This window comes from Brettanomyces bruxellensis, chromosome 6 (assembly GCF_011074885.1).
Source record: "Brettanomyces bruxellensis chromosome 6, complete sequence".
Lineage (NCBI taxonomy): Eukaryota > Fungi > Ascomycota > Pichiomycetes > Pichiales > Pichiaceae > Brettanomyces > Brettanomyces bruxellensis.
In genome coordinates this window covers 111,771-133,957 of record NC_054687.1, presented here as the reverse complement: position 1 = coordinate 133,957, position 22,187 = coordinate 111,771, and the positions used below count along the sequence as shown (strand labels likewise).

The following is a 22,187-nucleotide window of genomic DNA, read 5'->3' as shown; positions in this document are numbered from 1 at the left end:
TTAATACTTTGGTTGTAGGAATACTTGAGGATTTAAAAAATATGTCATTTTTATTCTCTTTTTTCAAAGCTTTGCTGAATATTGAAAAAGGGTTCATTCGCATGTCTTCTTTCTGCACTTCAAAATAAGTTAGTTCACTTGATAAGTCTGAAATCGGGGACAGCTCTGTAATCTCGTAATTTCTTTTCTACACCTTGTGTTATTTCCTTATTTGGCAACTACTACTTTATTAAGGTATTTCTGCTTACACGCTGGTACAAGCATAGTATTCCTCATACTTTATATTCTACTCTTATTTCTCATCCATATCCTCATACTTTATCTTCTACTCTTATTTTACTACTTATTTTGACCATCTTGAAACCAATTGTTTCTTACTTCAGTTTTTCGGTATTAATGGAAGATGGATCTGGCCTGATTGAAATCCTGCCAAAAGTTATTGTTCTAAGCGCTCACTTCTTTTTCTGGTTACTACTCCATCGAATAAATATTTGGGGAAATTATATATCAATTAGAGATTTTTCTTCACCTTGCTTATAATTGGCACTCTGTTTAAGTATCTAAAGAATGACATATGTTAAAGTTAGTGTTACCAGATTTATATAGTGTCCGATATTTATTGTAGTATGTAATAAAGAGAATGTATAATGATAGACAAAAGGGAATATCTTCACTTTATATAGATGTAGTTCTCGTCTTAATCAGATGATATAACAATTCCATCTTCATTTACCTGAACTCCATTGTTCGAGAGCTTCATTGTTTTGACAACATATTTCAGAAGTCTTCGTCCGAACAGTCTGGCATGTTTAGAAATGCCTACTGTGAAGTATGCTTTTTTTTCTTTCTTATCTTTATTCAAATGCTACTGTAGTTTAACTTGAAAGCATAATTGATCTGCTTGGATTATAAATCTCAGCTGCAAGTTTTATGCTTTATACTTTCTTTTCAAATACTCAGATTAATGAAATGAATCTTGCAAGGTCACCTCTCAATGAAAAATTAATCCTGCTACACGAAAGACCTTCAAATTATATATTTTCTTTATCTCCCCATTTACATCTTTTTTATATCTTCATCTCTTTTCTTATATCTTCATCTCTTTCCTTATATCTTTATATCTTTCTTCATCTCTTATTTCTTTCTTTACATCATTTCCTATACCTCTTTCTTCTTTTTATTTATATCTCCTCTATTTCCTCTCTTTTCTACTCTTTAAATTAGACGCACTCACCTCCGCCGCGAAAAAAATCCCCCCTTTCGAGATTCGCTCCCCGCGTCTGCGGCATCCGGGCTGACCCTTTTCGTCTCCCCCGGCTCCTCCCCCCTGCTCCCGCTGCCTCCAGCTGCGACCGCCCCCGCGACCCCCTCGCGCTGCCGCTTCTTCAGGTATGCCTCCCGCCTGATATCCCGCGACCGCGTCTTGCCCGCCTCCTTGACCATCTGCTCAAACACCTGGGCATCCTCCGCGGACTCCTCCCCGCTCCTTTCCGCGGAACTGAAAATTTCCCCCATGGCAATCATCACCTCCGCGCGGCACCTCCGCTCCTCAGCAGAAACAGACTTGTCGTTTAGCACCCTGCTGCAAACTTTGCCGAGTGTTTGTGAAATTTCGAACTTCGAAGACATCCAGGCCACATTGAGGAACTTTCCCGTCATCGCCTGTTCGTATCTTGCCCTTTCATATTCGTCCATTTCCCCATCCTCCGACTCCTCAAGCTTGCTCATAGCCTCAAGTGTGCTCTGAGCTTCCTGGGCACTAGATAGCATGCTCCACATACCTTTAGCGGTGTTTTTTCCCTGCTTCAACGATGATCCAATCTTGTGGAACCGTCCCAGGATCGCCTTCCGCGATTTCACAAATGCCTTGCCCTTGAACTTGTACATTTTACCGATCTCGTGGCAGATGTCCACGCCAAACGACTCCAAGACCAAGTTTTCCACATCCTGCCGTGTTTTCGCCTGTAAAGCTGCAAACTCGCCTTCATCGATCTTTCCAGACTTTATCACACCGTTCAACTTCTCAACAAGCTTTTCCGTAAGCTCGCCCACCTTTGCATCCTCCTCCTTCTTGCGTTTCTCGATGTACTCGGCCGTGATCTTCGATTTCCTCTGCTTAACGTCTTTTTTCACCTCTTGCTGCCGGTTGTACATCTCGCTCAGTTTTCCTCCACGCCGATCCCCCTCTCCTTTAATCAGCTTCGTGTCATCAACCTTCCTGTCCGGCTGACCCTTCCCAGTTGTTTCTTCACTCCCATCTGTCCCCTCGTCCTCGCCTTCATCCACATTCAAATCCTCCATCATCCCACTAATAAAACTTAGCTCCCCAATATAATTCCGGAAGCCCTCGCCTCCAAATATCATCGAGAAGAACTCCTTCGGATCCACGTCGGCTGTCTCGACGCCCTGCTTGTTCATGCCCTCTTTTCCCACCTCATCGTATATCTTTCTCTTCTGCGGATCGCTCAATATTTGATATGCCTCTGCCACCTCCTGGAATTTCAACTCCGCCTCCTTGTTTCCCGGGTTCTTGTCCGGGTGGTACCTTAGCGCCATCTTCCGGTATCCCTTCTTGATTGTGATCCCATCTGCATCCGTGCTAACGCCCAAAAGCTCGTAATATTCTGTATCTTTCACCATGCTGTGTGTATTTGATAAGAAAGTCCAATTTTGAAAAATGATGCAAATTTCACCGTCCTCTTGTCGATGCTGCTATCAATTACAGTGTCTAACCACTTAGACCTCTTGCCCTGTCTATTCTATAGCCAAAAAGACTGCCAACAACTGGAAAAAGTAACAAGGAAGGACAACTGTAAATAAATAATCGAAGATGGTGGCTTAAAATAAAATAAAAAAATAAAAAAATAAAAAAATAAAAAAAATTGCCTGCTACATGAATCTCTCCTCATTCTCCTCACCTTCCTCGCGCATCACCTAATCTTTTTCTTTTAAGCTTATCTCAGCAAATTTTCCGCTAAATTTAAGATAAATGAACATTATTGGCGGACCAATAGGAGCACCAAGCTAACCTCATCACCTCGAAAACAGCCCAATTGCATTTATCCATCAATAAGCATGTTCATCCGCCCTCTCTTGCTGGTGCAAAGGTGTGGTATGTCCACCAAGCTCACAAACACTACTCTCCGCAGAATACGGCATAAACCAAGAAGTAAACCGGTGGATGATATCTCATTCGAAGAGGTAAGCAGTCGATCGCATACTGTTAAGGATTTGGGACGGTTTTGTACTAACTAGGCTGCAGTTTGTTTTGAAAAATCAGATTTTGCAAACTTATCGGGACATGATGAGAACTCTACAAAGTAAGTATTAGAGATAGAAGGACAAATAGGTACAATATATACTAATAAGGCCTTTATTATCACAGAAATCCCCGACGAAGGCACAAAACAGGAAGTCCACGACTTTGTCAAAGGTGAATTTCAGTCTTCTCGAAACGTTAGTAACGTCGAAACCAGGCGATCACTTCTCATTGGTGGGATTAGGCAGTTCCAAAGTCTAGCCAATAGTCTGGGCATCTCTATGCCAACCATTGATTTCAGTTCTGGGAGACAAATCTGAGTTCATTGTCCACATGTAAATACAACCGATCTTTCTATAGAAATGTATTATAACACCACGTCATTCTTTATGGATTAGAATTACCATACAAGCATCATTCTTTATGTATTATGATAGATTATGATTAGCGTACAGTCCTTTTTATAGATTATGGTTAGCGTACAGTCCTTTTTATAGCTTATGATTAGCACACAAACACCCTTCATCTTATAAACATGTATTATATTTGAAATACCGTATTAAGTTATATCGTATGTACAGCAGCAGCAAGAATGAAGACAGAATCAGATAAATAGTATCCACCAAACCCTAACGCTTGACCCAAGTAGGCATTTTTCTGGCCTTTCTTCTTCCAGGTTTCTTCCTCTCCACCACCCTGTGGTCTCTTGTCAAACATCCTGCTGCAAATAGCCTTTTCTTATAAAGAGGATTGTGTATACAAAGCGCCTTCGATAATGCCAACTTAATGGAATCAATCTGACCTGTTTTTCCACCTCCACGTGCCAAGGCAAACACGTTGTACTTGACCACGGCATCAACAACCTGTAAAGGAAGCAAAATTCTTAGTCTGTCCTCATAAATGGGGAAAACCTCCTCTAATGGCTTACCATTAATGAGAATGCTACCTTCCCCTTCAACAACATACACTTTGGCACTTGAGGCCTTTCTTCTGCCAACTGCAACTCCTCTTCCCTTATCATCCAACTGCTTCGTCTTCTCCTTTCCGGAACTTTCGTCTTTGGCCTTTCTGTAGGTGTTGAGTGCATTATTCACCTCGTCATTCCTCAATTCCGGCTCAATGGAGTCCAAACGCCTCAATACCGTGATAAGCTTCTGATATTGTGTCACCTTCAACTTATTGCCCCCGCCTATGTCCTGGTAATCCTCAAATGTCATCCATGAATTGTCTGTGTTCTTTTTATCAAACGGAAGTGTCATGTATTTGTTCAATATATCAGTCAATTTCGAAATATTTTCCTCGTGAGCAGGATTTCTTGAATAGAATGTAGGCACTGTTGGGACCAATCTCATTCTTTCCAACTCCGGAACATGCCGGTCCCCATTCGATACTTTATAATATTCTGAAAATTGTTCATATGCTGATATTCTATCCGGCCGTCTTGCAGCTCTATTATATACATGCCTCACAACCTCCATCTGCCGCACAAACGAGCTTCTAGAACCCACGCCGACCCTTTTGAGCCCCAATAAATACATCTATAAGTGTGTAAAGCCGTATTCTGGTGTTTTGCCTAAAGTGTAAACTGCTGTAATCATTATACGCATCGTGTTAGACACTCAGACAATGTTCTACTTTACTTTTTTTTTCTCTCGCTACAAATCACTTTTTTGTAATTTTCTTTTACCGATGAAAATGGTAGTCAAACTCTCGCGAGCCGTATTTGTACATCCGTAAACCTAAATCATGCTATGCAGTTCCAATCTCTCATTACTATCCATATCTTGAGACAGTAGTCCGATCGTGATATCCGGTAATTATACAAGAATCATCCAACCTTTATTCTTAATCATCACATTGCAATTGTTTGGCCCCATCGAATCAATTCTCTTAAACTGTGTATATACTCAAAAGCTGTTTTAAGCAAAATCAGATGTAATCACCCATATCACTAAATGTATCCTCCTCATCCTCCTCATTTTCTTCTTCTTCTTCTCCTTTGTCTTCTTGCTGTGTTGTAGACTGACTAATTAGTTCCTGCTTCACCCTTGCACTATTCAATTGGTTCATCTCTTCCTTATCTTCTCTTTCTGTACTTTTTCCACCTTGTCCATTCCCATCTCTCGTTTTTGCCCCCTCCAATTGCCGGCTCAACATCGCCTTAAGACCAGGATTCTTGCGTACTATCATCATCATATCATTTGGTGTTATTGTCTTTCGTCCGGCATGATTTGCGAATAATGCTAAATCCTCACCGACACTTGTTAACTGTCTATAAACTAATTCAACTAATGCCGCTACTAGTTGTGGAGTAGCCGTAATTGGACTGTCCGACCCTTGAGAAAGTTTCTGTGTCTGTTCCTCGACTATCTTAGTGATAGTTCTCCATATGCTTGCCTTTAAATGCTAATCACACAAGGTTGTTTGTCAGTAACAAAGTTCACCGCTTGATTAAGTTGACATTCTTCGCACGATTATACTTACCGCAGCCACTTCTTTCTGCTCTTCCGTTAGAATCCTCATTGCGAATTTAATAGTGTATGTTTGCTGTTTTATAGCAATACGAAAGCCTGGAAAAGTGATATTTAATCCTCATAATGTTGAACTGACGCGATTTCGCGACTTGATAGATTTACATTTCTGGCTACCTATCCTCATTTTGGAAAAGGATTTCCTAGATCATTATTCTGGAAACATATACCCACCTTTTGGCTTTCAATTTATTGTAATGTTTTGTTACCACTAATTGTTTTGGTATTTGGACAACAGTATAAGATGATCTCAAAAAATGACAGAAAAATTATCGACAAGATTTGTGAAAGATTGAGAACGGTTGGAATAAAATGAATTAAAATAAAATGAATTAAAATAAAATGAATTAAAACAAAATGAATTAAAATAAAATGGATTAGAGTAATATAAATTAAAATAAAATGCAAAGCTGCCATCTGTCTGCTTCTGTTTTTGTAAGAAGTTTAGCTATACTATGCGAGATTTCTATTCTTTGGAATATGCCTTACTTGATTAGCCCCAAACTTTTTTATCAAAATATAGTATGGCCGCTTGCCGGTTACCGATATCTTGAATTCAGATTGATCCCAAATTGATCCTATCCATTAATTTTTGCATATACATTATATTTAGAGGTAAATCTGTTGCAAAGTGTAATTCTTTGTTTGAATCACAAATATAAATTCCTAAACCAAAGAAAAAAAAAGATGAACCAATTATCAATTAAATATAGAATTTGGATTACGCATAATACCAGGCATTGACATATTAAAAAAGCCCCTAATTATAAACAATCCAGCCTTGTACATCATTCAACCTTATAATATAACAATTCAAAATTAGATAAAGAAAAAGGCTGTATAATAAAAACATAAAAATCCTTAAAGTATTTACAACACAATAAACGTCGTGACACGGCATAATTGACAATATAATTTTTTCATTTTACAAAGCTCGCAAAAGTAATCACATTAACGATTGAATCATTATATAGAAAAGAATAAATGTCAGTGGTAAAATTCCCTCCTGTAAGTATCGATAAGATTCTTAATAGTGCTTGTAATCTCCCTACATTCAGTTGTACTTTTAGCCTCCAGATAGTACTTCTTATAGACACCATTCTGACTCTTATTGACGAATATCTTGAAATATCTTGGTATCTTCGACGACTGCTTTATCCTCATAATCTGTTCGATGTTGAAGCTCACAGTTTTTGCCTCATACCATGACCCATTTGACTCATTAAACGGCAATATATATATTTGATACCCATCAACAACTAGGGATTTTGGATGCCGTGCTTTAAAAGACATTTGCTGTCTTTTCCAGACTGTCCATCTATGATACATCGAGAGACGAACATCTCCCTTCTTATTTGAAGCAAATATATTTGACTTGAATAGCGACTGATGCTGTGAAGTGTTTTGCTGTTCATGTTTCCAAGCTGCATCTGTTTTTTTTTGGTCTGAACGAGCATCCAACACTGAGCTTTCATTTGTGATAAGAGAACTTTCATCATGTTGTACAGTATGCGGAGATAATAAATGTGGCATTGCATGCGATGCAGGAGTTAGATTCGACGGGATCGTAATCACAGAAGTATTTCTGGCATGTTCCATGACTATATTCGATGAACCTAAGGAAGAAAGCTGCTTTTTGCTTTTCTTCTCGGCCATTTCTAAAGGTGATGGTGTTAAGACCTCATTTCTCTTCATTTCCTTTTCACCAACCTGGGTCATAAAGAATTCATCTGTTCCATACGATTTCACTTTCCTAGTCCGGCTAAGAACTCCGAAATCATCTTCTGCTTCTCCGTCATCATCTGCCAAGTACATGGCCCAATAATTTGGCTGCTGGTGACATTTTTGGATTTCTGGTTTGTGCATTTTCCAAACTTGAAGCAACACATACCCGATCATTTCTACAACTGTTGCAGAGGTATCGATTTTGACCTTGAGGGGTGAATCTTTGATGAAACCCAGCTCCTTAATGATAACAGATACCGTTGATATTTTATCGTCGGGCAATTTCTTTCCACCCACGTACTCATAGTAATCCAAGGAGAGCGTTTTTCTTCTAATTAGGGCTGTCAAGTTGGATTTCGGCTCTTCCATAGTGTCTACAGTCATTTCTTTACTTTTGACATCCATCTTTTCAGGCGAACTTAGAAGGCTAATGGATTCAGAACCTGTGTTTTGTGTGGAGAGACTTTCAACATCGGAAAGTTCATCACCTGCCAAAAGACTTTCATCTGATTTGATGTCCTGCCCTTTGAAAGAACTCTGCTCATCTCCATTTTTCGGTGATGGAAGACTGCATGCACTTGACATACTTCTATTCGCAGTCACTTTAGGTGAAAAGGAGAGTTCATCTTCGCTTTCGAGACCTAAACTCACTTTTTTCGTTGGCGTATGCACATCTTCGGTGTTACTTTCCTGCATGTTGAAGTTATCAACAGGTCGGAAATCATCTTTCTTGTCAGTTGATCGGGACTTCAACCTATAACATCTTTTCACAGGACGTTTCGTGAAGTCTAAATCCTGATGTGATGGCTTCTTATCTTCTCCATCTGCATATAACGAGAGCATATTTGTCAGCGACTTGGAATTCCTCGTTCCAGCAATTCTATGACTTTGAAGTGATGCTGGTGCCAAAGATAACCTTGCTGGGATAACTGAAAGGTTGGCTGGTCGGACGTTGGATGAAAATCTTGATCTTTGGGAAGCACTTAAAGCATTATTTCTGCTTCTAATAGATGCACCACGACGGGAAATTTTGAATGGTGTGTAGGTTCCAGGCCTTGATCTTGTGAAATTGATCCTCGAGACTGGATGATCTCCCTGATAAACACTGGAATGAGGATGCAGAGACGAAGTTTCGACACTGCTGTCATAAATAAGGTCTGAATCATCATAGTCTGAATCTAGATAGTAGTTGTCCGAAGAGCTGCCGGAAACCTCATCATTACCACCTTCAGCATAAGAAGATGCTAGGTACGATGGTTCAAGAAGATAATCTTGATCGTCATCGTCTGCAATTTCACTTGATTCGATCGAGCCAACAGATTCGTCCGAGTCAGTTGCACTTTTTATTGCCTCGTCATTCATATTTAGAACATCCTCATCATGATTGGAACGATCTTCAGTGCCTTGAATATCATCCAATGCACTTTCACTTCCACTGATCATGGAAGACTTCGAAATAAACGAGTCGCTGCTTGTACTGTCATCAATAATTGCACCGGAAGTTGTTATATGCTCATTTGTGGCCGCTCCTCTGCTCATGATCCTCCCCAATATACCATTTTTCTTGCCCTTGCTTAAACCAACGTTGTTGTTACTGGGCTGACTTTGAGCTTGAAAGTTTCCCTTTCGAATCGAAAGTTTCTTCAATGATTCAATTGGTGTTGATTGCTCCACATCCGATACCTGCGTTATAACGCTTTCTGGTACCCCTTTTTGGGATTGGGTTTCAGAAAATTCACCATTTCCAGATTTCCTGCTAATCATATTATCACCATCCTCCTTAAAGTGCGTTTTTTCTTCCCTGTTACCAATGCTGGATATACTGCTTTCATCAGACTCATTTTCCTCTTTAAGTGGCTCTGAAAATTTCGACTCTTGGTGCAGGTTCCAGTCAATTGGTGGGCTTTCCTGACTGCTTAGATTGGATACAAGTGGAAAATCTCGTTTCACATTGATCAATCCCTCCAGTTCGCCTTTCTTGTAGATTTTACAAGGGAAACATATCTTCTCAACTCCCTTTAGAGATTCAAGACTTCTATTCGTGCCGATTGCATTATTTAATACGCCGGATTGGGAGCTTTGCTGTTGATATATTCGTTCTTGCTTTTTCGAATATCCCTGCTCTATCGATGCACAACTTTCACGAAGAACATTGATGAGAATATCGGAGGATACCGGAAAGGCCATAGTAAACTCCTTGTATAAACCCTGGTGTACCTAAAAAGGGGAGAATATAATGTTTGATGAAATACTAGACTCAAGTTAGAAAGAAACCCACACTCCGCTTTATTTTCTTGTACTGATGGAGATGAGAACCCGAATCTTTTAACAGGGCTGGGAGGAAATCTGCAAGACGCGTCAATCGACGCACTTATATCAGTAGCATTTTCAGGTTTAAGGGGTATGAATTTCAGGTACAACGAGCAAATTTGGCAGCATTATGCTGTTATAATGATAGAGAAAATCAATCCTAGGAGATTGGTATCAATATTATGTTGATTGAGCCTTGGATAATGTGTATGTAGGCCAGATATCCGATTCACCAATGATATTGTAGGTAGTGCAGAGTGCGAGAGAGCTCGAGCATCCAGTGCCTAAAAAAATGAGGATTGGCAGGACGAAAAAAAAACAGTGTTGAAAAAAAAAAGAGTACAGGAACATTTGCAGAGAGGTTACATTTTTATACTTCGTATGCGTATCACTGGACATCACAGAATATACATCGCCTTTATATATAATATCTTTTGTTGAATTACAGAAAGGGGGAAACAAGGTACTCACAGAATGGTCGCTACATACACTATTGCCGGCAAGGTTATCCCTTCGCACTATTTATCTATTGCAACATTGAGTTTAGTTACTTTGCTTGTTCTGCCTAACCCTTTCAAGACAGTGCCTGTGAAGCAGCCAAAAGTGGAAGGTTCGACTCCAGAAGAGACAGCATTCATTAAGAAGTATATAGAGGAGCATGAGCCGAAGAAGGAGGAGTCGAAATAATGAAGAAGGTCTCGAAAGCAGAAAGGGGGTTGAAAACTTCAAATAAAGGGAAGCCTTTGAAGAAAAGCATCAAATTAAGAGGAAGGTTTTGAAGAAAGACCAATTAAAGAAATAGGTTGAAGCAATGCAGATCACACAGCACGTTGGCATAGAAACCATAGAATATGTATCGTTTAAGCTTCTTCATGGCTCCTTATAGACATTGGTGGACATTTCATTACTTTGGCCACCCCTTTCCCCTCTCTCTCTTTATACGTATTTATTCTCGCTTATCACATATACTGAATACACAACATTCTATTCTTATTTTATTAATCTTCTCATTAGCTATGCCGTACACATCTACTCCTTGAAAAGAGCATCATTAGACAATGGGTTCTTCTTAGCCACACGGCTGGATTTCCTCACCTTCTTATCAACTGCATCTTGCTGCCTGTCTCTGGCTTGTTCTGCAGCTTTCTGCTTCAACTGAGCTCTGACAACATTTGGCGACACATACTGCTTGTTTTCGAAGATCTTCGGACCTCCAAATGAACCTTCAAGGATGATTATTGGCGTAAGCACGAGTCTGGGTCCAATTTCAACCAAACTGATTTGCTGCTGCTCATCATCTTCTGCATTTGGATCGGTTTGCACCTCTTTTGGCTCGTTAATCTGGTAGTTTCTGATCCATATCTTCTCATCGACGATGGAAAATGTCATAACATGATCAATAAATGGCTTTGACTTCCTTGCACGAGGTGGAACACCAAACTGCTGTGTGAACATCTCTTTCATGAGTTGATACTTTTCATCCATGTCAAAAGCCTTGTCAAACGAGAGAATGGGCCTCGAACCTTTAAGACAGTTTCCCGTGAAGTTGAGCTCTTCCATAGTGTGCAAATTCTGGATGTAGAACTTGATCGTAGGTCCATTAGGTGGCTTCGAAAGCCACATGTACAAATCCTGATGCTTACGAGCTTCAAAGTACATTATGTTATTGCAGTTGTACAACTCGGCAAGCTCGTTTAACTCATAAAGCGATTTCTTTGTATCCAACTTTGGTTCTTTTCTTGAATGTGGTAGTAAAGCGTATAAATCGTTCAAAAGATGGCGATGTCTAAATGTAACACCCCTTGAAGATATGAGCAGCACTCTTTGCCTGTTAACTCTTTTTTTTGAAACTTTTGATCCTTTAGTTTGGGACATCTCTTTCGACCCCGTGAGGGCCTTGTAGATTGCAGACATTTGTTTGGTTATGCAATCTTACTTTCTGTTGTTTATATGCCAAGAAGGGAAAATCATAAACTATACATCAGACCGAAAAGGTGCAAGAAAGGTGATGCTGAAAAATTTGATAAGATGTGGAAAGAAAAAAAAAAACATTTTTTCAACACTCGGGCTGTGCAATAAGCTTTAAATATTTCGAGCAGCGGACATTTTGGGGTATATAGGAGCAGTACAAGTAGTATATGCTGATTTAATAAGTAGAATCCTGCATATTATGGGAGGCAAAATGAATGGGGATGGAAACATGAAGCAAACCGGTGGTTTACAGCGATATTTTCGGGGCAAGGGTGTATACCAGCGAGAGGATTCAGATGACAGCAGTAATCAAAGTAGTTCAGAAGAAAGTGAAGAAAATGAATCAGAGGAAAGTGAGCAGGGTATGCCGATAATGAAAGTGAAGTTTCAAAAGAAGGCTAAGTCGAGTGATAAGAGAACAGTTGAGGGAGTGGTAGGGAACGAAATTGGTAAAGACGAGAAACATGAGCAAGAAACTAAAAAAGATACAGAGATAGAACATTCATTTGAAGAAAGCAATTCGGATATGGAAAGCGATTCGGATACGAAAGGCAATGCAGATACCGAAAGCAATCGAGATTCAGAGAGTGATGAGAGCTCCGAAAGCTGCAGTTCAGAAAGTTCGGGCCAAGAAATTATCCATGTATCAAAGAAAGTGAGGTTTCAACGAAAGAAAAGAACAGCGAATACTGGTAAAAGCGATGATAGTGAGGATTTACAGAAAGAGAAATCCAGGAAAATATTGAAAGGGATCAAACGGAACATGGCTGAAGTTGACAGGGAAGATATGGAGCAAAAACTTAGGGGAGGATGGGGAAAAATTGAAGACCAAATAGTTGCACACCTAGATGATAACGATGAAGCAAGCCCCAAATTAGAGTATGAGCAGTGGAAAAAGAGGGAGATGGCAAGACTATGGAGAGAAAGAGAGGAGATGATTAAGAGAGAGAAGATGATGGGATAGAGATGAACTTTTGCCATTTCACAGTTGTACAATAGGATTATGTAGCGAGCACCATACTGTAAATATGCTTTAATGCTAAAGCTTATACTAGTTTGCAGAGAAAATTGCAAGAGTAACAAACTTGTCAGTATTAAGAATGATCACAATCATAAGCTACTTGACTGATTTATGAGTTTCAACAATCAAGTTGATGATAAGCTACTCAAAAAATGAGAATCATTATACTCATAAATTGAAGAACGGCAACACTATTAGTACATGTTCCTAATTAATGCACCAATGCCATCTGATTGCGAATTTAAATATTCGACACTGATTTAAATTGTGGTACATAATATTGAAAAGCAAAGAATATCCGTTTGACATAGTTTTTTTGCATCTGTGAATCCTTTCATGCCCAGAAGTCCAAATATTGGTATTAATTTCTTGCTAGCAACATAATCAGCATGTTGATTTATCACATCTTTCCTTCTGACTAAACTAAATTTGTTCATTTTTGTATATCATTTTATTCAATATAAATCATACATCTGTTCAAGTACACCCGTTCAAGTTAGTTTAATATTGGGGTGGCATTGAACATCAGCACAAATGTCTGGAATAGGCAAAAAAATATTCTTACGCAAAAAATGGCTTCACACAAACAGGATTCAAGAACAAACAAACTATAAAATGGCGAAAAAAACATTTGCGAAGGAATAGCAACCATGCCATAACAATAATCAAGTTTGAAAATCTCCTATTATTAAGCACGTGATCAGTAGTTTCACATTCAACACACAAAAATGTGATATACAATGCAGGGGATATGATACGAGGTGGGACCCCACATTATTACAGTTTTACTGAAATTAGGAAAGTACAGACAAGAAAGAAACCTGAATCTGAAAATAGCTATCGGAGTACTACCGGCAATTAGAGAATATATTCTGTTATTTCATTCCAGAATCTTCCATCTGGTGAGTGCCTTTGTCATTTAAAAGGATGTAAACTTCATTGGAGAGTACTTAGCTAAACACCGAGACAACAAGATAAACAAAGTAATTATATTGATTTAGGGTGCCGGCTTCCGTCCTGAAAGTGCAATTGTGTTTTCGCGCTAATGCAGGACTGAATGGACTTAATCGCTTAATTTCCGAGCAGGAGAGGGAGTTTTTTTTTTTTTCCGATGAAAAATTCATTATTGACGTATTTACGCACGGACTCATAATGCATATCTCCGAAGGCGCAAAACTAACAGATATAAATAGGGATGGGCTTACCCTAAATTGTCTATGTTGAAGTTCTGATCTTCAGTACGCACACCAACAAAAAAACTAATAAGAGAGATTTAATTAAAGGAATACGCAAGAAATATTTATAAAACACCATGAGCTCAGACGAAACTTTCAATGCTGTTGGAGTTGTTGATTTCGATCATTGGCAAGATCCAAAGGACTTCACATATCATCCAAGACCAATGAGGCCGCATGATATTCAGGTGAAGATCATTGCATGCGGAATTTGTGGTTCTGATATGCACTGTGCAAAGGGTGACTGGGGAAGAGCATACACTCCCTTGGCTGTTGGTCACGAGATCATCGGTCATGTGACACACATTGGAACTGAGGTGGACAAGTCGAAGTTCAAGATTGGTGACAGAGTTGGAATCGGCCCGGAATGCGAATGCTGTGGAAAGTGCTACAGGTGCAAGCATGAGCTTGAGAGCAATTGCGTTTCGCAAGCCCTAACATACGCATATGTTTATCCTGATGGCACCAAAACTCAGGGAGGATATGCAGATAACATTCGTGTTAATGATAAATTCGTTTTCCAGATTCCAGACGGATTGGAGACAATTCATGCTGCCCCTCTGCTTTGCGGTGGAATTACTGGATTAAGACCGCTTCTTGATTATGGTGTTAAAAAGGGTACCAAGGTTGGAGTTAGTGGAATAGGAGGAATTGGTCATATGACGATTCTTTTTGCGAAAGCATTAGGTGCAGAGGTGACTGCAATATCCAGAGGTGAGAAGAAGAGAGAAATCTCTAAGAAGCTTGGCGCCGATCATTACATTGCAGCCTCCGATGAGTCCCAACTTAAGGAAGGAAAGGATAGTCTTGACTTGATCGTTAATACTGCATCTTCGTTCTCGCAGACTCATCTTGAGAGTGTAATGCCATTGTTGAAACCAAATGGAAGAATGACATTCATCACAGCTCCAGAACTAAAGGAGAAGGTCGAGATAACACCATTCTTCTTCTTGTTCAATAATTACTCCATTGGTGGCTCAGCTGCTGGCTCGGTCAAACAGATTGAATACATGCTCAAGTTGGCAGCAGAAAAGCACATCAAGCCATGGGTTGAAACCATTGATATTAGTGAAAAGAACGTGAAGGAAGCTTGGAGAAGAATGGAGGAGGGAGATGTGAAGTTTAGATTTGTTTTGACCGGATATGATAAATACTTTGGAGAGAAGAATTGATCTAAAATTGGGTCGTTGCAGATCATCACTGAGATGAAGGTTGTACGTTTCGTTGTGTACTTCCATTGATGCATTATATAATGAAATAAAAAAAAGGAAGAACACGAACGTTATACACGAGTAATCGAAACGAGTGTAGTGAGCGTCAGAAATAGATGGTGGCTGATTATCACGCAATAGAGTGGTAAACATCGCTTTCGTTGTATTTCAGCTGTATCATAATGATGCAATCAATAGTGACTTTACACAGCCAGATTGTCGTTCTTAAATGATTCAAATTAAAGATGTCAAGAAAGGTTTTTAGTGCTTAAGGAAGAACGTTACTGCTTCGGATGTAATTATCTTACTTGGTCAATATCTCATGCAAAGTCATATTATTCTGTACGTACTAGTAGCTACAAAAACAGTACATATAAAACTTGTTAGTCACACATCTAAAAAGAAAGTATTCTAATAAGAAATGACAACTGGTTGCAGTATGGTTTGATAAAGGATCGTTTCCATGGAGTAATCAAAGGAACCCAGAAATGGTCCATTTGATAACATCATAGTGAACCAATGATTAGGTAGATAGTACTAAATAAACCCAGCTTTTTTCTTGAAATCGTAAATTTCTAAGGTGATAATAGCAAGACCACAGTAAGGTAACCTGAAAAATGATTGCTTACATGTATTCTTCCCCACACAAAAAAATTATCAAGGTTCAATAAAGCAAAGAATAAGTGTGCACTGTGCGGCAAGTACTAAATGAAATTTCAAAAAAACTTATTTCCGCGTTAATTCCGTCTCGTCAATAGCGCAGACTCAACACGAATACTGAAGGAATGGACTTATTAGCCTAATTTCCGAGCAAAATAAGGCTTATTCTCTAGAGAAAATATTGAACACTTCACGCCTTTAAATTATGAAATACACAGCTTTTATCTTCAAAGGCTCGGAAATGCATATAAATATGGATGGTGCTGTCCCAAATTATTCGGAATGAAGTTTCTATTTCAAGTATGCATTTGCGGCAGGAAGCAGTTTTATGCACGGTACATAAAGCAACCATTTTAGATCTCTGAAAGGATATTTACGATATTCCAGAAAGTACTGACATCAGGTTAAGAACAAACAGAAAATAATACATCATGAGCTCAGACGAAACTTTCAATGCTGTTGGAGTTGTTGATTTCGATCATTGGCAAGATCCAAAGGACTTCACATATCATCCAAGACCAATGAGGCCACATGATATTCAGGTGAAGATCGTTGCATGTGGAATTTGTGGCTCTGATACACACTGTGCAAAGGGTGATTGGGGAAGAGCATTCACTCCCTTAGCAGTTGGTCACGAGATCATTGGCCACGTGACCCATATTGGAACTGAGGTGGACAAGTCTAAGTTCAAGATTGGTGACAGGGTTGGAATTGGCCCGGAATGTGAATGCTGTGGAAAGTGCTACAGATGCAGCAACCATCTTGAATCCAACTGTGAGTCTATGGGTTTAACATATGCATATGTCTATCCTGATGGAACCAAAACTCAAGGAGGATATGCAGATAACATTCGTGTTAATGATAAATTCGTTTTCCAGATTCCAGACGGCTTGGAGACCATTTATGCTGCTCCTCTGCTTTGCGGTGGAATTACTGGATTAAGACCGCTTCTTGATTATGGTGTTAAGAAGGGTACCAAGGTTGGAGTTAGTGGAATAGGAGGAATTGGTCATATGACGATCCTTTTTGCGAAAGCATTAGGTGCAGAGGTGACGGCAATATCCAGAAATGAGAAGAAGAAGGAATTGTCGAAAAAACTAGGTGCAGATCATTACATTGCAGCCTCCGATGAGTCCCAACTTAAGGAAGGAAAGGATAGTCTTGAATTGATCGTTAATACTGCATCTTCGTTCTCGCAGACTCATCTTGAGAGTGTGATGTCATTGTTGAAACCAAATGGAAGATTGACATTCATCACAGCTCCAGAACTAAAGGAGAAGGTCGAGATTACACCATTCTTCTTTTTGCTCAACAATTACTCCATTGGTGGATCGGCAGGCGGCTCTATTAGGCAAATCGAGTACATGCTCAAGTTGGCAGCAGAAAAGCACATCAAGCCATGGGTTGAAACCATTGATATCAGTGAAAAGAACGTGAAGGAAGCTTGGAGAAGAATGGAGGAGGGAGATGTGAAGTTTAGATTTGTTTTGACCGGGTATGACAAGTACTTTGGGAAGAAGAGTTAGGGTGAAATCTAGTACTAAGTGTTAGGGAGTATAAGGAGAGGTTCGACAAGTCGGGCTGGAAATGCTTTTTGTTTGTGTTATCATTGAATTATTTGTGAAGAGGGAATGAAGTAGCTGAAGTAAGTGCTTTAAGTAATTGCATGGTAATTGCATAGTAATCGCATAGTAATTGCATAGTAATTGCATAGTAATTGCATTAAGTAGTGCACAGACGCATGAAAAATTTCGCTGGAGAAATTTCGTTTCACTGTGGGCAAGCGCGATGCATTTGCATTGTTCTCGAGAAACCAAAAGCGGATAACGGCAGTGCGAAAAGAGAGAAAGCTGTGGGGAAAAACTACATGTCAGTGGATAATTTGGGGTACTGGATACCGCGAATTTGCAATTGCGGAGTTTAAGATATTGGCAATGTGCCGAGAGATTGGGAAAAGACGTTTCGAAGGAGAAAAGAGAAAGAAAAAAATAATTTAAGCTGGGGGGAGGGGGAGAAAGAGAATTGGCACGGGTGAAGAGTTTAGCTGTTTAATTTAATCTTTTTTTTTTTTTTTTTTTTTTTTCTTAATTAGAGATAAGTACGGAACAAGCCAAACCTGGCTAATGAATGCACTTTGTATACAGGTTGGAACTTAGCATCACAGATTTACATTTAGACAAGCAGGAGCATCTAGAGCAGCTTCTTAGAAATTGATTGCAGGCCACTTTATACAGGCAGAAGCACGTGAAAATGGACCAAGCACAGCAGAGGAAGAGAACGGTGAGCTACATCGTTAATATTGCGGACCACGAGCTTCCAGGCCACCACTCTTTAGGGGTGAATGTTGTGCGGTACGACAGGCAGAGCCACACGTTGATATCGGGTGGCCGGGACGGGGTTGTTTCGGTATGGAGGCCGGAGGGGAAGGAGGAGGAATATGGAGAGAAGGGATATGGAGAGAAGGGATACGGAGAGAAGGAGTATGGAGAGAAGGAGAATATTGAAGAGAAGGAATATGTGCAGGAGAAGGAGTATGGGGAGGAGGAATATGAACAATATGGAAAGAAGGAAGAGAAGCAATATGGAGAAAAGCAACATGCAAAAAAAGATTATAGAATAAAGCAAAATGCAAACCCATTCGCTGGAAGGAGCGCAGAGGCAAACATCTTCACAAATATGAACAACGCAGAAGACATCAAGCGGTACATTGCAGAAAATGTGGGCAACGAGGAGGCGGTGGAGCAACTAGAGCAGCAGATCAACAGTGAAAGCATCGCAGGCGAACCAGTGAGGGCTGGACGGTACAAGCTGGCGGATACGTGCCACCGGCACCTCGACTGGGTGCGGGATGTGAAGATCTTGGGCCCCGGGAACAGGGAGCGGACGGAGTTGAAGTTGGCGACGTGTTCGAACGACTTCTCGGTGAAGATATGGCGGACGAGCCGCGAGGCCCCGGTGATGTCGACGGTGGGCTACCACGACGACTACGTGAGCTGCCTGGGGTACACGGGGCAGCAGAGCCACTACGGGGCACAGCTTGTGTCGGGCGGGCTGGACAAGGAGGTGAAGGTGTGGGATTTGGGCCGGCAGTGTGCCGCGGACGGGTTCCGGTTCGCCGAGGAGAAGGGCTCCGTGTACGCGGTGGACTGCTTCGGGAACTGCGTGGTGGCGGGCGGCCCGACGGGCGTGGTGACACTTTTCGACCGCCGGGACATGAAGCGGCCCGCCCGGCACTTCTTGGGCCACACGGACACGATCCGGGGGCTCAAGATGGGTGGCAAGTCGTTTGTGTCGTGCTCCTCGGACACAAGGGTGTGCCTGTGGGACTTGCGGGTGAACCGTGCCATGAGGATTTTCGACATGCACAACTCCCCCGTGTGGTCGTTGTACGTGCCGTTGTTTGGCGACGACAACAACGCCGCCTACGACTGCGACCCGTCGTTCGACGTGCTCTACACGGGTGACAGCGACGGCCTGGTGGTGAAGACAGACTTGCGGGCGTCTGATCTCGACCCGGAGCTCGTCGGGCCCCACAAAAGAGGCTACCTGAACGACCGCGTGAACTCGAACCTCGGCATTTCGACCGTCGTGGCTGATTTGAGCGTCTACAAGACAGGAAAGGAGTCCGCTGGAGTTCTCGGCATCACGGGAGGTGATGGAACCATCTGGACGGCATCCGCGGTGGCCAAGGACCGGTACCTGCTGAATTGGGAAGTCCCGAACACCACCCGGCTGGCCGTGTACCAGGGCATCCGGCTCTACGAGAATCTCGGTGTTCTGTCCAATGCAAACGACCTGGACGACCACCTGGTGCTCAGCTCGGCCCCGTTGAACCGCTCGGGGACCTCCGGTGCGATCAGCATCACGGCAAGTATCAGCAACGACAACTCGGACATCGTGAGCCAGTTTTCGCACGAGGACATGAACCAGATCGACGCGGCGCTCGCGACGCCGTTCGGCGTGGACGAGGCGGTGCTGGGGGCAGGGCCGGACGAGGGTCAGGAGCTGGGGTTGGACCTGGGTTCAAAGCCTGGACAGGGCACCCAGGGAGACACCCCGGGCGAGGCGAAGGTTCGCACGCTGCTGCTCTCGCTGAACGGCGGGCCCAGCACCGAGTATGTGGTGAGGGATGAGGTTGGAGAGAAGGGTGAAGTTGGAGGGAAGGGTGATGGAATTGATGGAGTTAGTGATTCTAAAATTGATGGAGTGAGTGATTCTAAAATTAATGGAGTGAATGATTCTAAAATTAATGGAGTGAATGATTCTAAAATTGATGTCACGAACAATTCCTTCTCTGCCCACCCCAACAGGAATGTACAAATCAACTCGCAGAAAGTACCAGACCACGCCGTGGAGGTGGTCACGTTCAACGAGGCTCCACTACAAAGCATCGACGGATCGAACGGCCTCGTCCTGTCCCGGCTGCTCAACAACCGCCGCCACGTGGCCACCATGGACCAGAACGGGTGTATCTACGTGATCGACATCGTGCAGTGTGGCCTCGTGCGGAAAATCGACACCAAGGACGCCCGGTACGCGATTGGCTCAGTTTCTGACTGCCTCGACGACGAGGACCGGTTTGAGCAGATCACTGACGGCCTGCAGACTGATGAGAGTCTCCCTCAGTGGTGCTCTGTGCAGACCAAGGGCGGCATGCTCTTCATCACCTTGAATGAGAGCAGCTTCACAAGCTGCGAGATCTACGAGGATGAGTTTTTGCACCAGTATGCCGGCCGGGCACTCGGAATGGAGAGGGAAGAGAAGAAAGATGAAAACTCCTCTGAAAACTCCTCATCCGCCTCCTCCATCTCGTCCAAGCCAACCCCTCGGTACAACCTCGGCAAGGTCGTATTGAAGTCGCTCTTCTGCGATTTCATCGGCGAGGCGTTCACCAGCCAGCAGATCAAGATCAGAGCCACCATACGTGCCAAGGAGAGAAGTGAGGAGGAGCGTGAGATGAAGTCTCTGCACAAGTTGAGTGTGTGGAAGACACTCTCGCGGACAAAAAGCGGTGGCAGAGACAAGACCGACGGCAGAAGAAGTCTGCGGTCTGTTTCTAGCTCCTCGGCTGCCTCGATGCACAGTTCTGGTGATAAGGACACCGAGAAGAAGAAGAAAAAGAAGAAGAAAGGGTTCTTCAAGCGGTACCTGCACCATGGGAAGCACGATGAGGATGATGAGGACGCTGCAAAGGACAAACATGGTGGTAATGAGGACAATAACGGCGGTGTAGACGTCGCAGATGCCCAGACAGAGGAAGAGAGGAAGAAGTTCCTTGAAAAAGAGTACAGGAAGCAGCTGCAGGACGAAATTATGGGTCTTACGACCACAAAACAGGTGCTGGACTGGATGGATGAGCGCGGGATCTCCGGGCCGGACGGAGTAATGCTTGCTGATGAGGATGATGAGAAGAAACTGAACACGCCGTACTTCAAGTACGACAAAAAGATCATGGTGACCATCAACGAGAACATCCGGACCTACGGAACAGACACAAAGACGCTTTTCCTGACCCACATGGGCGAACAGAAGGACCTGTACTCCTCCTTGGAGGACTTGCTGCCTGCCTGGGTCAGCCGCGCCGTTTTATTGGATGCCTACGAGCACATCCCGGGCAGAAAGGTCGAGTTCACCGTGGAACCGGACATCTCCGGGCTTCCTGGGCTCCAGAAGCTCAATTCGAACAAGCTCTCTGCCAATTCCTTGCTGAGAATCGACAGGGTCATTGCCTATGTGAAGGGAAAGCTTCCAGAGTCGGAGAAGCACGGACAATTCGAGATTCTGTGCCGTGGAAATGTCTTGGACAACAAGGCCACATTAAATACCGTCAAGAACCGTATTTGGAAGAGCAGCGGAAACGTCCAGTTGATATACCGGAAGAAGAAGTGTTGAGCATGCTGGAGAGCCATTTTGCCACCTTGCGAATTTTCTAGCCATCGAATATAATGAACGGTAAGTATCTGCTGTAAGAAGGACACAAGTTGTTGGTGCTACTTTGGATGAGTTGTAGTTACTTTGTCGTGAAAGTGCTAGTGTTGCAATTGCTACAGAAGTATAGAGTAAGAGCATTCTTGTATACCATGCTACATTGATTTTAGTGTTTTTTTAGTAGAACGAATTAGAGATATTCTAATGAAATCGAGATTATTTAATGACTCGAGATGTGCTTGAGATGATTTAATGACTTGAGATGGTTTGATGAACTTGAGTGTCAACGATAATTATCTCTTTTGGTGACGTTAGACTAAGTTGTGAACATAGTTC

General features: G+C 42.1%; 9 protein-coding genes across 9 annotated transcripts; 4 read left to right on the top strand and 5 right to left on the bottom strand.

The window, feature by feature from the left end:
- Window positions 1-1,230: 1,230 nt before the first annotated feature.
- BRETT_003515 (uncharacterized protein) lies at window positions 1,231-2,640 on the bottom strand (the record flags this gene model as incomplete). Its single annotated transcript, XM_041282022.1, has 1 exon — window positions 1,231-2,640. The coding sequence occupies one exon, from the start codon at window positions 2,638-2,640 to the stop codon at window positions 1,231-1,233; it is 1,410 nt and encodes a 469-aa protein (XP_041135861.1).
- Window positions 2,641-3,888: 1,248 nt separating this feature from the next.
- BRETT_003514 (uncharacterized protein) lies at window positions 3,889-4,797 on the bottom strand (the record flags this gene model as incomplete). Its single annotated transcript, XM_041282021.1, has 1 exon — window positions 3,889-4,797. One exon carries the CDS (start codon window positions 4,795-4,797, stop codon window positions 3,889-3,891), a length of 909 nt encoding a protein of 302 aa, XP_041135860.1.
- A 391-nt stretch (window positions 4,798-5,188) lies between these two features.
- BRETT_003513 (uncharacterized protein) lies at window positions 5,189-5,782 on the bottom strand (the record flags this gene model as incomplete). Its single annotated transcript, XM_041282020.1, has 2 exons — window positions 5,189-5,656; window positions 5,744-5,782. 2 exons carry the CDS (start codon window positions 5,780-5,782, stop codon window positions 5,189-5,191), a joined length of 507 nt encoding a protein of 168 aa, XP_041135859.1.
- A 995-nt stretch (window positions 5,783-6,777) lies between these two features.
- Window positions 6,778-9,702, bottom strand: BRETT_003512 (uncharacterized protein; the record flags this gene model as incomplete). The annotated part of the gene is made up of 1 exon (XM_041282019.1): window positions 6,778-9,702. One exon carries the CDS (start codon window positions 9,700-9,702, stop codon window positions 6,778-6,780), a length of 2,925 nt encoding a protein of 974 aa, XP_041135858.1.
- A 1,152-nt stretch (window positions 9,703-10,854) lies between these two features.
- On the bottom strand, window positions 10,855-11,739 carry BRX1 (Ribosome biogenesis protein brx1; the record flags this gene model as incomplete). The annotated part of the gene is made up of 1 exon (XM_041282018.1): window positions 10,855-11,739. One exon carries the CDS (start codon window positions 11,737-11,739, stop codon window positions 10,855-10,857), a length of 885 nt encoding a protein of 294 aa, XP_041135857.1.
- Window positions 11,740-12,007: 268 nt separating this feature from the next.
- On the top strand, window positions 12,008-12,760 carry BRETT_003510 (uncharacterized protein; the record flags this gene model as incomplete). Its single annotated transcript, XM_041282017.1, has 1 exon — window positions 12,008-12,760. One exon carries the CDS (start codon window positions 12,008-12,010, stop codon window positions 12,758-12,760), a length of 753 nt encoding a protein of 250 aa, XP_041135856.1.
- A 1,369-nt stretch (window positions 12,761-14,129) lies between these two features.
- BRETT_003509 (uncharacterized protein) lies at window positions 14,130-15,224 on the top strand (the record flags this gene model as incomplete). Its single annotated transcript, XM_041282016.1, has 1 exon — window positions 14,130-15,224. One exon carries the CDS (start codon window positions 14,130-14,132, stop codon window positions 15,222-15,224), a length of 1,095 nt encoding a protein of 364 aa, XP_041135855.1.
- Window positions 15,225-16,354: 1,130 nt separating this feature from the next.
- On the top strand, window positions 16,355-17,449 carry BRETT_003508 (uncharacterized protein; the record flags this gene model as incomplete). The annotated part of the gene is made up of 1 exon (XM_041282015.1): window positions 16,355-17,449. The coding sequence occupies one exon, from the start codon at window positions 16,355-16,357 to the stop codon at window positions 17,447-17,449; it is 1,095 nt and encodes a 364-aa protein (XP_041135854.1).
- Window positions 17,450-18,173: 724 nt separating this feature from the next.
- BRETT_003507 (uncharacterized protein) lies at window positions 18,174-21,815 on the top strand (the record flags this gene model as incomplete). Its single annotated transcript, XM_041282014.1, has 1 exon — window positions 18,174-21,815. One exon carries the CDS (start codon window positions 18,174-18,176, stop codon window positions 21,813-21,815), a length of 3,642 nt encoding a protein of 1,213 aa, XP_041135853.1.
- Between the last annotated feature and the right edge of the window lie 372 nt (window positions 21,816-22,187).